We start from the raw sequence: 10,807 nt of genomic DNA, 5'->3' as shown, positions 1-10,807 counted from the left end.
GTCCCACACCCAGCCACGCGCCCCACCGCCGCGCACGCTCGCCTGCTCCAGGTCTCCAAACACCGCCTGCACCTTGAGCTCGACTTTTCGCACCACCCTGGCCAGCGCGTCGCTCTCCAACATGAGCGGCGGCAGCGAGAACACGCTGAGGGCGACGCCCAGGTCAATCCGGTCGAGGGGCAGGCCGTCGAACGACGCGTTGCAGGCGGACAGGAAGCGCTGGACCTGCGGCCGGGGGTTTGACCGCGTCCGACCGGGGTTGACCGGGTTTGACCGCGTGCCGGGGCCGGCCGGGGCGAGCGGGCGCGCGTGCAGGAGCGCGCGTCCGTGGTCGGCGGGGGGCAGCAAAATCGGGGGGTCCGCTTGCAGCCAGGGGCCGGGAGGGGGGGTGGGGGCTGGGCCAGCGTCCCTGCAAGCGAGCATCCGCTCGGTTGTCGCAGTTGGGCGCAACGCCGGCGCACACCTGATATTGGTCCGCCAGGCGGATCATGCGCAGCAGCTCGGTGGGCGGCGCGTCCTGCGAGAGCGTGCGCGGCGTGGGCGGGGCAGCTGTCGCGGGATGGCGGGCGCAGGGGAAATCGGCGAGCACGCCTCGCTGCATGCACTTCCGGCCTCCCTGACACAGCACCTTGCCCCACACCCGGCAAAGCGGGCCCAGGCCGCCCCGGCGGCTGATCTGGCAGCAGCTAGCGTGGTGCTGGTACTGCATGTCTCCGCCGCCCGTGGGTGGCGGGGCCCCTACGTATACAGCGCACGCTTCCGAAAACCGCTTCTCAAGCCCAACCGTGGTAAGAGCCCCCCCAGGCGTCGCTCAACACCACACCCTCAGCTCACTGGCGGCAACCGATGACACGAACGAAGCGCCCTCAATCACACAGCACGCGTGCGGCCGCCCCGCCCCGTGCAACCACCCTGCGCCCAGAACCCTGGATGACGTCATTTTGGCAAAGGAAGGTATCACAATAGAAAAAACCGCCCACCTGTGGCAGCCGCCCCGTGTACATGAACTCGACCATGAGCTCGGCGGCATAGCCCTCGTCTTCCCCAACCTGAGGGCGGTTGGGGGCGGTTGGGGGCGGTTGGGGGCGGTTGAGAGGTGTCGGCAGGAGCGCATGAAACATTTCAGCGCAATCGGCAGCGGTTGGCAGCGATCGAGGGGTGACGAGAGGGGCAGTTGAGGGGCGGCCGGGACGCAGCGCAGTCAAGCCGGATGGCCAAGACAAAGAAGCGCGGCTGAGGGCTGCGCGGGGGGCGGCAGCTTGCAAGGGGATTCGGTCCAAGCCATTCAGGGGCCTGGCCTGCTGGGCAGAACGCCGCCGGGCAGCCAGTGCGCTGCAGCCCCGATTCTGGATGCACTGCGCACGCAGCTCGCGCCGCACGGCCTGTCCCAGGCGCCGCCGACGCTGCTCCAGGGACGGTGCGCGCGTGCGCCACTCGCGCGAGACGCGCTGCTGCGGTCGCGGAACCTAAAAGCAACGCACCTCGAGCGTTATCGTGCGATCGACCAGGCTGCCGCTCCAATTGCGCACCAGCACCTGCCGTGGCCCAGTCAAGGGGTGGGGCAAGGGCTAGGGGAGCATGCGATGGGTGCAGAAGGCGGCCGGTGCCAACCCCACAGCTCAAACGGTTGCGGCGCCTTCAGATCAGGCCACCCGGGACGGGTGACGAGTTCTGCGAACACAAGTCCCCGGGAACGGAGTCCCTAATGCGGAGTAAAAAGGTCTGTTGTTGGTTTGAATGCCCGCCATACTGCCTCCCCACCTTGAAGTAAGGCGACATGCCACTCAGCACCGCTGCGTGAACAGGAATCCTGCGCACGCCCGCCGCCGCCGCGTCGGCCGCCGCCAACGCAAGGGAAGACGGGCCGGGCCCGGCCCCTTCGGCCCCTGCCGGGGGCGGCGCCGCCACCGGCTGCTGCTGATGCTGCTGCTGCCCCCGCCGCTGCCGCTTGGCGGGTGGCTGCTGCTGCTGCTCCTCCGCCTGCTGCTGCTGCTGCTGCTGCTGCTGCTGCTGCTGCTGCTGCTGCTGCTGCTGCTGGACCCGACGGGCTCCCCGCGTGACCCTCCCTCCCGCAGAAAACGAGCTGGGTGCAGCGGCTTGCTGCTGCTGATGATGCTGTTGCTGCTGATGCTGCTGCTCCTGCTCCTCCTGCTGCTGCTGCTCCTGCCGTTGCTGCTGCTCTTGCTGCTGCAGCTCGCCCTCACCCCCACCTCCGGCCCAAGCGGCAGCCGCAGCCGCGTCTGGCACGCCGCCCGCTGCCACACCCGGTTGGCTGCTGCTGCAGCGGCGCGCGCGCAGCAGCCGCCTGCCCCTGCGCTGGTCGTTGCCGGCCTGCTGGCCTTGCTCAGTGCCCCCCGGCTCCTGCTGCTGCTCTGCTTGCTGCAGCTGCTGCACCGCCTGTCGGCCACGGGTGCGCCTGCCCCTTTTATGCTCCTGCTGCTGCTGCTGCTGCTGCTGCTGCTGCTGCTGCTCCTGCTGCTGCCGCTGCTCTTGCTGGCCTGCATCTGCGGCCCTTTCTGGAGGTTGCTGATGCTCCTCCAGCTGCTGCTGCTCCGGCGCCTGCTGCTGCCCCTGTTGCTGCCGCTCGTGCGCCTGTACGCCAGAGCGCCGCACCCTCGGGCTCCTGCGAGTCGCCTCGCGTGCAGCAGGCTCGGTCGCCGCTGCGAGCCGCTGCCCGTGGGCGCGGCGGGCGGCCCTGCCGCGGCGCGCACCCCGGGCAGCGGCGGCGCTGCAGGTACCTCCGGCGGCGGCGGCGTCTGCTGCGGGCGGCTGGTCTTCCTCGCCGGGCGCGCGGCGGCGCGAGATTGGCTTTATAATAAGTGTGAAGTCAGAAAGCTCCTCATTCTGTGGGGGGCGCGTTTGAGACAGCGCGTGGAATGGGTTGGGCGGCACCTTGCAGCCGGTGTGGGGGCGGGCAGGCAGCAAGAGCATGGCGGCAATAGAACAGACGAGTGTGCCTGCGTACCTGCCACAGCCATCCAAAGTCGACAATGTCCATCGCGCCACGCAGCCAGCCCAGCCGAGACGTCAGCTAGAGATTGAGCTGGGCGCTCGTCAGGCGCAGCAGGGCGCCGAGCCGCAGGCGCCGCTGCGGCGTATGGGACCGCGTCCCTCAAGGGACCCACAAAGTTCCCGTGAGCCTAAGGTTCCGATAGATGCCACGCTGCGGGGCCCCCGCTGGTAGCCTAGCGCAGATCGAAGCTGCTGAAGCTTGTGGTACGATACAAATGCAGCCCAGATTTCTTAAGCTCAACCTCGTATTTCACACGCCCACAAAGCCTGACCACAAAGCTCTCGAAGACACACGCGTCGGCACACCATCCTGCTCTCTCGGGCGGTGGCGACTCATATGACCGGTGCAACCTTGGCTGGCTGTGGAAAGAGTGAGTGCGTAAAACCAAGATAGCAATTGCGGCGAGCTGGCCTGGGCATCATAACGATACAAGCGACTCCGGCACCGCCGCCGGCACCCGCGAGAGCCCTTGAAAGTGCACCGAAATCTGCAGCTCGCTGCAAGTCACGGATCGTGCGCCAGAAGGCAACCGTGGTGCTCGCGGGCTGGCCTGTGCAGCGCCATCGGCGTGCAAGGTGCGCCCACGCCCGGCTGGGGCCCGCGATATTGGGGCGTGTCATTACCATCTCAAAGCTGTTGACCGGCAGCCCGCCAGTCTCGCAGCCTCCTGACTGCAGAGATGTGCATGCAACTCGTCGCACGTGTGCTACAATGCATGGCTAATAACATGCCGCTTCCTCTCACGCCATCCGCATGCCCTGCCGCGCCTTTGCCCAGCCAGGCCGTTGCCTTCATTCAGTCTGGGCTCGCCCCCCGCTCCACACACACAGCAGTCTGCAGCTCTGCTCCATCCAGAATGGTGAGGTTGTGAATCGCAAGGTTACATACGATTCCTGCCCAAACGACTAAGCGGCTAAGCCAAAATTGGTTCAAACTCTCAGGTTATAGATGAGCCGCCAGTCCGCAAGCAGCTGCAACGCGAGACGCCTGGGTGGCCCCACTCTCAGCCGCCCAGACAAGAAGGACCCCACATGCACCGCCAGCCAGCCAAACCCACCCGCTACACAACCCCTCGCCGGGAGCCCTAACCTCTAATCGAAACCGTCCCCTAGAGGTTTGCGAGCGCCGGGTAGTCAGCGAGAAGCTCGTCCTTGCTGTACGCGTCGCCCTCCTCCTGGGGTGTCCACAGCAGCTCGACAGCCACCACGTCGTCCACCCTCAGGCCGCCCAGCAGGGTCAGGCACTCCTTGAGGTCGGCCAGGGACCGCACCTTGGGAAGCTTCAGGGCGCACTCGGCGGCCACCAGCAGGGTGACGCACAGCCACTTGTCGAGCCCGACGTCTGTGACTCATTGGAAAGCGGGCAGGGAGGAAGTGAGGGGCTCAGCCAACAGAGAGAAGCGAGCCCGAGGGTTGTCGCGAGTTGAGGGTTTATATGCAGCAGGTGCGCGACCAATGATTGCCGCGGTTGGCTAACGTGGGGCTAGTGAGTGGGAGTGAGGCAGGAAACGCTGTTGCGGAGGGGTTGCGGTGTGCACGGCAGCCAACACTCCACGGGGCAAGGGGGACAAAGGCGTGCCAAATGAGGCGATGCACAGCGTGCACGCGAGGGTGCAGGCACACGCGCGAGGCGCGGCGCGGCGGCTCACCGGAGCCCTGCTCCTTGAGCGCCGACCGGGCCAGGCCGCGGCCGCCGACGTTGGCGAGCGTCTCCTTCTTGAAGACCAACCGCTCCTGGGTTAAATGGGTTGTGAGGGGCGGGATGCAGTGCGATGGGGCGCAAAGAGGGTGTGGGAGGCAACGGTTGTGGCGCGGCCCTTGACTGCCCGCGGGCCGAACACTCAGCGGATCGCCTCGCTCCTGATCAGTGCCAAGCCCCTTGCAGGAGCAAGCCACAGGCTGGGCAGTCGGTCAAGTCGGCCAACTGGATTGCTACCCATTGGACGCCACGCTTCCAATCGACCAAATTGAAATCGAATCAAACCCTGACAAATGACCCGCAAGGTGGACGCGGCACGGGCAAGAGCCGCGGCAGCGGCGGCAACTGCTGCAGCGCAGGGGGTGGAATGGGCTCCCCGACAGCCCGCGGCGGCTGAGGCTCCACGCTTGTTCCTTTGCCCCATGCCCCCTGAAAGCCCAACGGGCACCTTGATGGCCCCGTCATGCTCGAGCAGAGTGCACGAACCTTTGACATCCCCTACCCCTGCGCACCTTCATGGCGACCTGGCTGAACTTCTGCTCCGCCTCATCAAAGTCGTCGGTGAGGAAGATGGCGCTGGAGCCGTAGGCGCAGTACTCGATGTTGCGGCTCAAAAGGATGACCAGGTCTGTGGAGGGGTGGGGTGGGGTACGCAGGGTTGGGGGTGGTGGTGGGCTGGGCTGGGCTGAGAGGCAGGGGGCAGTGGGAGTGGATGGTGCCCAGAAAGAAGCCGTTCAAACCGCACAGTGGCTGCAGCTCAGGTGACCGAGTCGGCATGGAATGGGGCGTGGCAGCAAGGTGCTTGCCAAAAGACGTGTGATTAATGCACCAAGAAAGATGTTTGCAAGGGAGAGAGGGGCCACATGACCAGCCGTCTGGCTGCGAACCAGAGGACAAGGCCCGGCTGAAAACTCAGGAAGGCGAGCGGCACGGGAGGCCAGCGCAGCAGGGCGGCTGCACCCTGGGCCATACGCCGCTGGTGACGGCAACCCTTAAAAGAGCCACTGCAGCCGCTTCAGATCCAAACAGGTTGAAGGCCCGCCAGACGTCTCTTCCACGCTCGCCCCGCAGCGGTCACCCCGGTCCCTACCCTGGACGAGCTCCTGCATGGCCGACTCGTCATCGGTGTCCATGAGTGACGCCACCCGGTCCAGCTCCCGCTTCAGCTCCTCCACTTTCCCGAAAATGCCAACCTATTGGTTTCAAAGTACACACAGCAATGCACGACCTGAAGAGATGAGAAAACAGTCAGATCCCGGATGCCACGCACAAGTGTGCCGTCGAGGGCTGACGTCGTTGCCAGCGGCTGTAAAGGGGCACGAGCGGCCGCAGCCACGCTGAGGGCAGTCCCAGACAGGTGCGCATTTTCTGACAGGCTCCCGCACGCACGCCCCAGCGCGTGCCAGGAAGGTTGCCTCGCCAGCTCTGCGTCCTCCCCGCCGCCGCCGCTGCCGCTCGCGATAGGGAAGCCCCAGTGTTGCGCCGCAGACGCGCTCACCTGCAGCTTCGCCACCGTAAGCTCGTCCTCATACTCAGGCTCGTCGTTGCCTGGGGTGGGGCCGGGCGGGCGAGCGCCCGGCGGCGTCAGGGGGGCGAGCGCTCTGGCTGGCTACATGCCCGAGACAGTAGCTCCCCCTGGCACCGCCCAGCTGCCGTGTGCAGGGGTGGCCCTCGCTCAATGTGCAGGGCTGGGCTGCGCAGCGGCTGCACAGTGGGCAGCATGCAAAGCTGAATGGTGGGGTGCTCACCGCCGAAGCCGAAGAAGCAGACGCGGTGCTGCGGCGCGGAGCGGCACCTGAACGCGTGGTTGGGGAGTGGTTGGGCTGAGTGGGTTGCGGAGGTTGTAGGCGGGTGCGCGCCGGCACGCATCATCCGAGGCCCTGCATTGGCGGCATCGTGGACTGGCATTTACATCGTCGGTCCTTTTGAGGCACACACCTGAGGCCATCGAACCTGCCGGAGGGGTCCCGGACAGGCACGGCGGGGGTGGCAGCAGCAGCGGAGCGGCGCGCGCAGTCGCCGCAGCTGGTGAATGGCCGACGCGCGATCTGTGAGGATGAAATGATGCTGGCATCAGAAGGTCGGATAAGAGCGTCCACATGCAGGCTCGGCCGGAAGGATCTCGTGAAACCAGCGCACCAGGGGCAGCCTCCCCACATTCAGATGGCTGGCATGCTTAGCGAGAGTAGTCTGCGCCTTGCTGCTGGCAAACGCAGCCATGTCTGGCAACCGGACACGCAGTCTCGCGTTGCGCAGGCTGCTGGAATGCAATTCGATCGCCCAGGCGAGCACGTCTTTCGAATCAGAGCACTTGTGATTTTGCAATTGGGGGTGTGAGTCTTGCCGCTGGTTGCAGTAGCCCAGCCGGCCGCCGAGGTGTCACTCACGGTGCCAGGGCGTTGTGACGACTACCACTCCAACAGAATTGCGATCAGGACGGACGTGTCCGTAAGTGTTGTGGCACATTTTGCATAATGGACATAAGGACCTGCTTAATCCTCGCAGGTGTGGTACATGTGCTCAAGTGCTGACAAGCCAGGCGCCTGTGCCCCCCCCCCCCCCCCTGTGCGAATGGAGTGGGGTGGCGGTGGCTGCTAGAAGGTGCGTGGTGCATGATGCCTGGTGGTGCGGGGCCACCAGCGAGCTACCGGACCCTGAGGCGCGGCATGCCTGCATTGCACGTGGCATGAGCCCAGTAGTCAACCACCCCCGCGGCCCCTAGGGAAGACGACTACTGCCCTAGTCAAGACGACTGCTGCACGACATTGATCACATCAGTCCAGCAATTCACAGGCCGTATATCAATCACGTACGCCTGGTCTGCGCCTCGAGACGAGGGCTGGGCAAGCCGTCAAGCATGGCGCAGACATCAATCTTATTACAAAAACATTGTGAAACAACTGGGGCAGTTGCACAAGATGATCGACCGTGTTGATCGACCTGTGACCATTATGTCGCATTTTGCGTGTGCCAAAGGAGAAAGCGGGTGTTGGGGCGTTCGAGGGGGACGGGGCAAGCTAGGCTGACGGGGCTTGTCAGCTGTTCGAGGACCCCCGCTTCTGAAGCACCAGTTGCATCTGTGACCATTTTTATCCAGAAAGGCAGACATTGTAGAAGGTTTTTGCGCTGAGTCTCTGCAGTATTATGAAGGGCGAGCACAAGACGGACAATTCAAATCGGAAATTCAGCCGCAGGTTGCCCAGCTAGCAATGACGTCTCCCGTCGCTACCGTAGTTGCGCAATGCAGCACCCCTGAGATGATAACCCAAGGAAGAGTGCAAAATCCCTTGCATCCTCAACCCAAGTAACAAAAGGTTCTCACTTCTTGGGCCTCTCAGCCGATGTGCTGATCAGCACAGCGCGAGCAACCACATGGCGGGCGACTAGGCCGGTGCGCGGACCACTCAAAATCGCGGTACCTGTGGTCCCACAACTTGTGTATCTTATGTCGTAATTGTTGCCAAGCCGGCTGCCCTCGACTCGATGAAGCGCGCATCGACAACTCGGCTGCATGTCGATGCAAAAGCTTCTGTCTAGATCAGCAGGGAAGGTGGCCGCGAGGTCTTTGATATAACTGTCAGAATCTCACAGGACATACTTTGTACCTGTTGGCCAAAAATTGTTGCACAGCGGCCGAAAGCACGACGGCTGGTTTGCCCCGTCTTCCACGTTGCCACGGACTGAGCTTAATTTTTCAGGCATACCGTACTGCTGGCGGGGTCGCCACGCCGCACTACCAGGACAGGCACACCGCCACACCCAGGTGCCCCTCACACCACACCGCAGCGGCGTCGGTGAGCCGTGTGTGAGGTGATCGCCTACAAGAGTGGACTCCTCTAGCAAGCGTGCACAGTGCGTGGGGACCCCGTAGATCGGACAGCACGTTGCCGCCGCGCCTTGCCCTCTCCTCGGCCCCAAGCGCCTGTCAGAGTGAAAGGTGGCCCTGATCGTTGCATAGCTCGCGGCTCGGCGCCCGTGGATGGGCAGAACAGCGTGGATGGCGCGCAGTAGCCGTCTCACCTCAGGCGTGACCCGCCACCCGAGTTCCTCGGGTTCGGCACCCGCCACCCGCACCCGCGGCTGCGCACCGTGAGGCGGGGACGCGCAGCTGCAGCTCGCCGCGGCTGCCGCGCCAGCAGCGGCCATCCCGCTGGGCCCTCATGCTGACGCTGCGGGCCTTGCGCGCGCGCATGCGCACCACCCCAGGCAGCGGCGGGCAGTCAAGCCCCAGCGAGCGATCCGGGGTGCCCCGGCAACCTCTAAACTCCAGCCATGGAGGACGAGCTGAGTGATGCGGAGAGAGAGCGCCTGAAGCGCCAATACAGGTGCGACGATCAGGATCGCCCAGCGGCGGTGCGTGAGCGCCCGAGCCCCCCACGCCAGCAGTCCGCATGGGCGCGCAACACGCATGCATGCAGCATGCGCGCGCCCCGCATGCCCCGTCGGCATGCGCGCATGCCGCTGCAGGGACGTCTGACCTGCCGTGAGCTAGGGCGGGCGAGGCAGCGCCCGCGCAGCGCCAGGCCCCAACCGCTGTGTCACGTCGGACCCCCCATGCCCCACACCCCAATGCTTTGCCGCCCAGGGGCGTCTTCTGGGACAAGAAGACGCGTCGCTGGCGCTGCCAGCTGGGGTTCCAGTCCAAGAAGATATTTTTGGGATACTTTGACACGGCGCAGGATGCGGCGAAGGCCTACGACAGGAAGCTCGTCGAGCTCAGGGGCGCCAGTGGTGCGCGTCCCCTTCTCGCGCGCGCGCATCGCGCAACCGCAGCGCAGCTTGCCCCCCCCCCTTTCCCCCATGCGGCGCGCGCGCATCTCAGGCGCGGGTCTATCCCTTGTGACCACGCCGGCCTCAATGATTGGCGCGGCCTCCGCTCCCCTCACCCTCGCTACCATCCCAAGTCCACACTGCCCCTCTCCCCTCTTCCCCATTCAAACAACCCTGCCCAGCCCGCACCAACTACCCGATCACCGAGTACCTATCGCTCCTTGGCACCGGCGTGGCGCCACCCCAGCAGCGCGCCCCCGGAATGCTCGGCGACGGCTTCGGCGGCGCGGCGCACTTCGGCGACGCCGGCGGCGGCGCCGACGCCGCCGCGCAGCTGGGCGGCGCGTCGGCGTTTGGGGACCAGCTGAATCTGCAGGACCTGGTCAATGTCGGGTCCGGCGGCGGCGGCACCCCCTCGCAGCTGCAGCTGCAGCAGCAGCTCCTCAGCCTGAGCGGCGCCGGCAGCGGCGGCGGCGCTGCCGGCGGCGCCGGCGCGAGCGGCGGCGGCGGCGCGGCGGACCAGGCGCAGCTGCTGCTGCGCCAGCTGGACGACACCGCGTCGGCGCTCGGCGCGGCGATCTCCGGGGGACCCCCAAACAGGGAGGTCACGAGCGGCTTTGGGACGGTCCTTGGTGGGCTTGGCGGCGGCTTGGGGGGCCTCGGGGGCGGCGGTCTACTGGCGGGCCTGGACTTGTCGGGTGTCGGCACGACGGGCCAGTCGGTGAACCAGCTGATGGAGGAGCTGGCAGCTGCCGAGAACCTGCGGCGGCAGCAGGCGGCCGCGGCGGCGGGGGCCGGCGCAGGCGCGGGCGGGCAGGCGGACGGGGACGCGGGGCAGCAGGGGCAGGAGCAGGGGCGCGACGGCGGCGGCGTGAACGGTGGTAACGGCGGCAGCAACGGCGGCGGGGGTTTCCCGGGCGGCAGCGACGGCGGTGGCGGGCCGGGCGGCGGCCAGCAGCCGGGCGGGGACGGGCAGGACCAAGGCGGCAGCCTCGGCGGCGGGGGCGGCGCCGCAGATGCCGCCGGCAACGGGGGCGGGGTGCTGCCGTCGGTGGGGGGCTCAGTCGGGGCTGGGTTCAGCAGCCTGCTGGATGCGTTCCATGGCCAGGGGGGTTCGGCGACGAGCAGCGCTTTCGCGGCGGCGCTCGCCAACCACTCCGCCTCCCTGGGCCAGGCCGGCGGCGGCGGCGGCGCGTTTGGCGGCGCGATGGGCGACTATGGGACGCTCAATGCGTACGGCAACGCGCTTTCTCTGGACGCGTTTGGCGGCTTGGGTGGCGGCCTCGGCGCCGCCGGCCTGGCCGGCGCCGCGGCGCCAGTCAGCGC

General features: G+C 66.5%; 2 protein-coding genes across 2 annotated transcripts; one reads left to right on the top strand and one right to left on the bottom strand.

Moving 5' to 3' along the window:
* Positions 1 to 4,121: 4,121 nt before the first annotated feature.
* On the bottom strand, positions 4,122 to 6,931 carry MNEG_9700 (hypothetical protein; the record flags this gene model as incomplete). Its single annotated transcript, XM_014041829.1, has 8 exons — positions 4,122 to 4,354; positions 4,662 to 4,746; positions 5,224 to 5,339; positions 5,802 to 5,904; positions 6,210 to 6,259; positions 6,460 to 6,506; positions 6,650 to 6,759; positions 6,851 to 6,931. 8 exons carry the CDS (start codon positions 6,929 to 6,931, stop codon positions 4,122 to 4,124), a joined length of 825 nt encoding a protein of 274 aa, XP_013897283.1.
* Positions 6,932 to 8,983: 2,052 nt separating this feature from the next.
* Positions 8,984 to 10,206, top strand: MNEG_9699 (hypothetical protein; the record flags this gene model as incomplete). The annotated part of the gene is made up of 4 exons (XM_014041828.1): positions 8,984 to 9,036; positions 9,297 to 9,442; positions 9,664 to 10,039; positions 10,200 to 10,206. 4 exons carry the CDS (start codon positions 8,984 to 8,986, stop codon positions 10,204 to 10,206), a joined length of 582 nt encoding a protein of 193 aa, XP_013897282.1.
* Positions 10,207 to 10,807: the final 601 nt, after the last annotated feature.

Source organism: Monoraphidium neglectum, assembly GCF_000611645.1.
Source record: "Monoraphidium neglectum strain SAG 48.87 unplaced genomic scaffold scaffold02030, whole genome shotgun sequence".
NCBI classification, from domain to species: domain Eukaryota; kingdom Viridiplantae; phylum Chlorophyta; class Chlorophyceae; order Sphaeropleales; family Selenastraceae; genus Monoraphidium; species Monoraphidium neglectum.
This window is presented reverse-complemented; position numbering and strand designations above follow the sequence as displayed.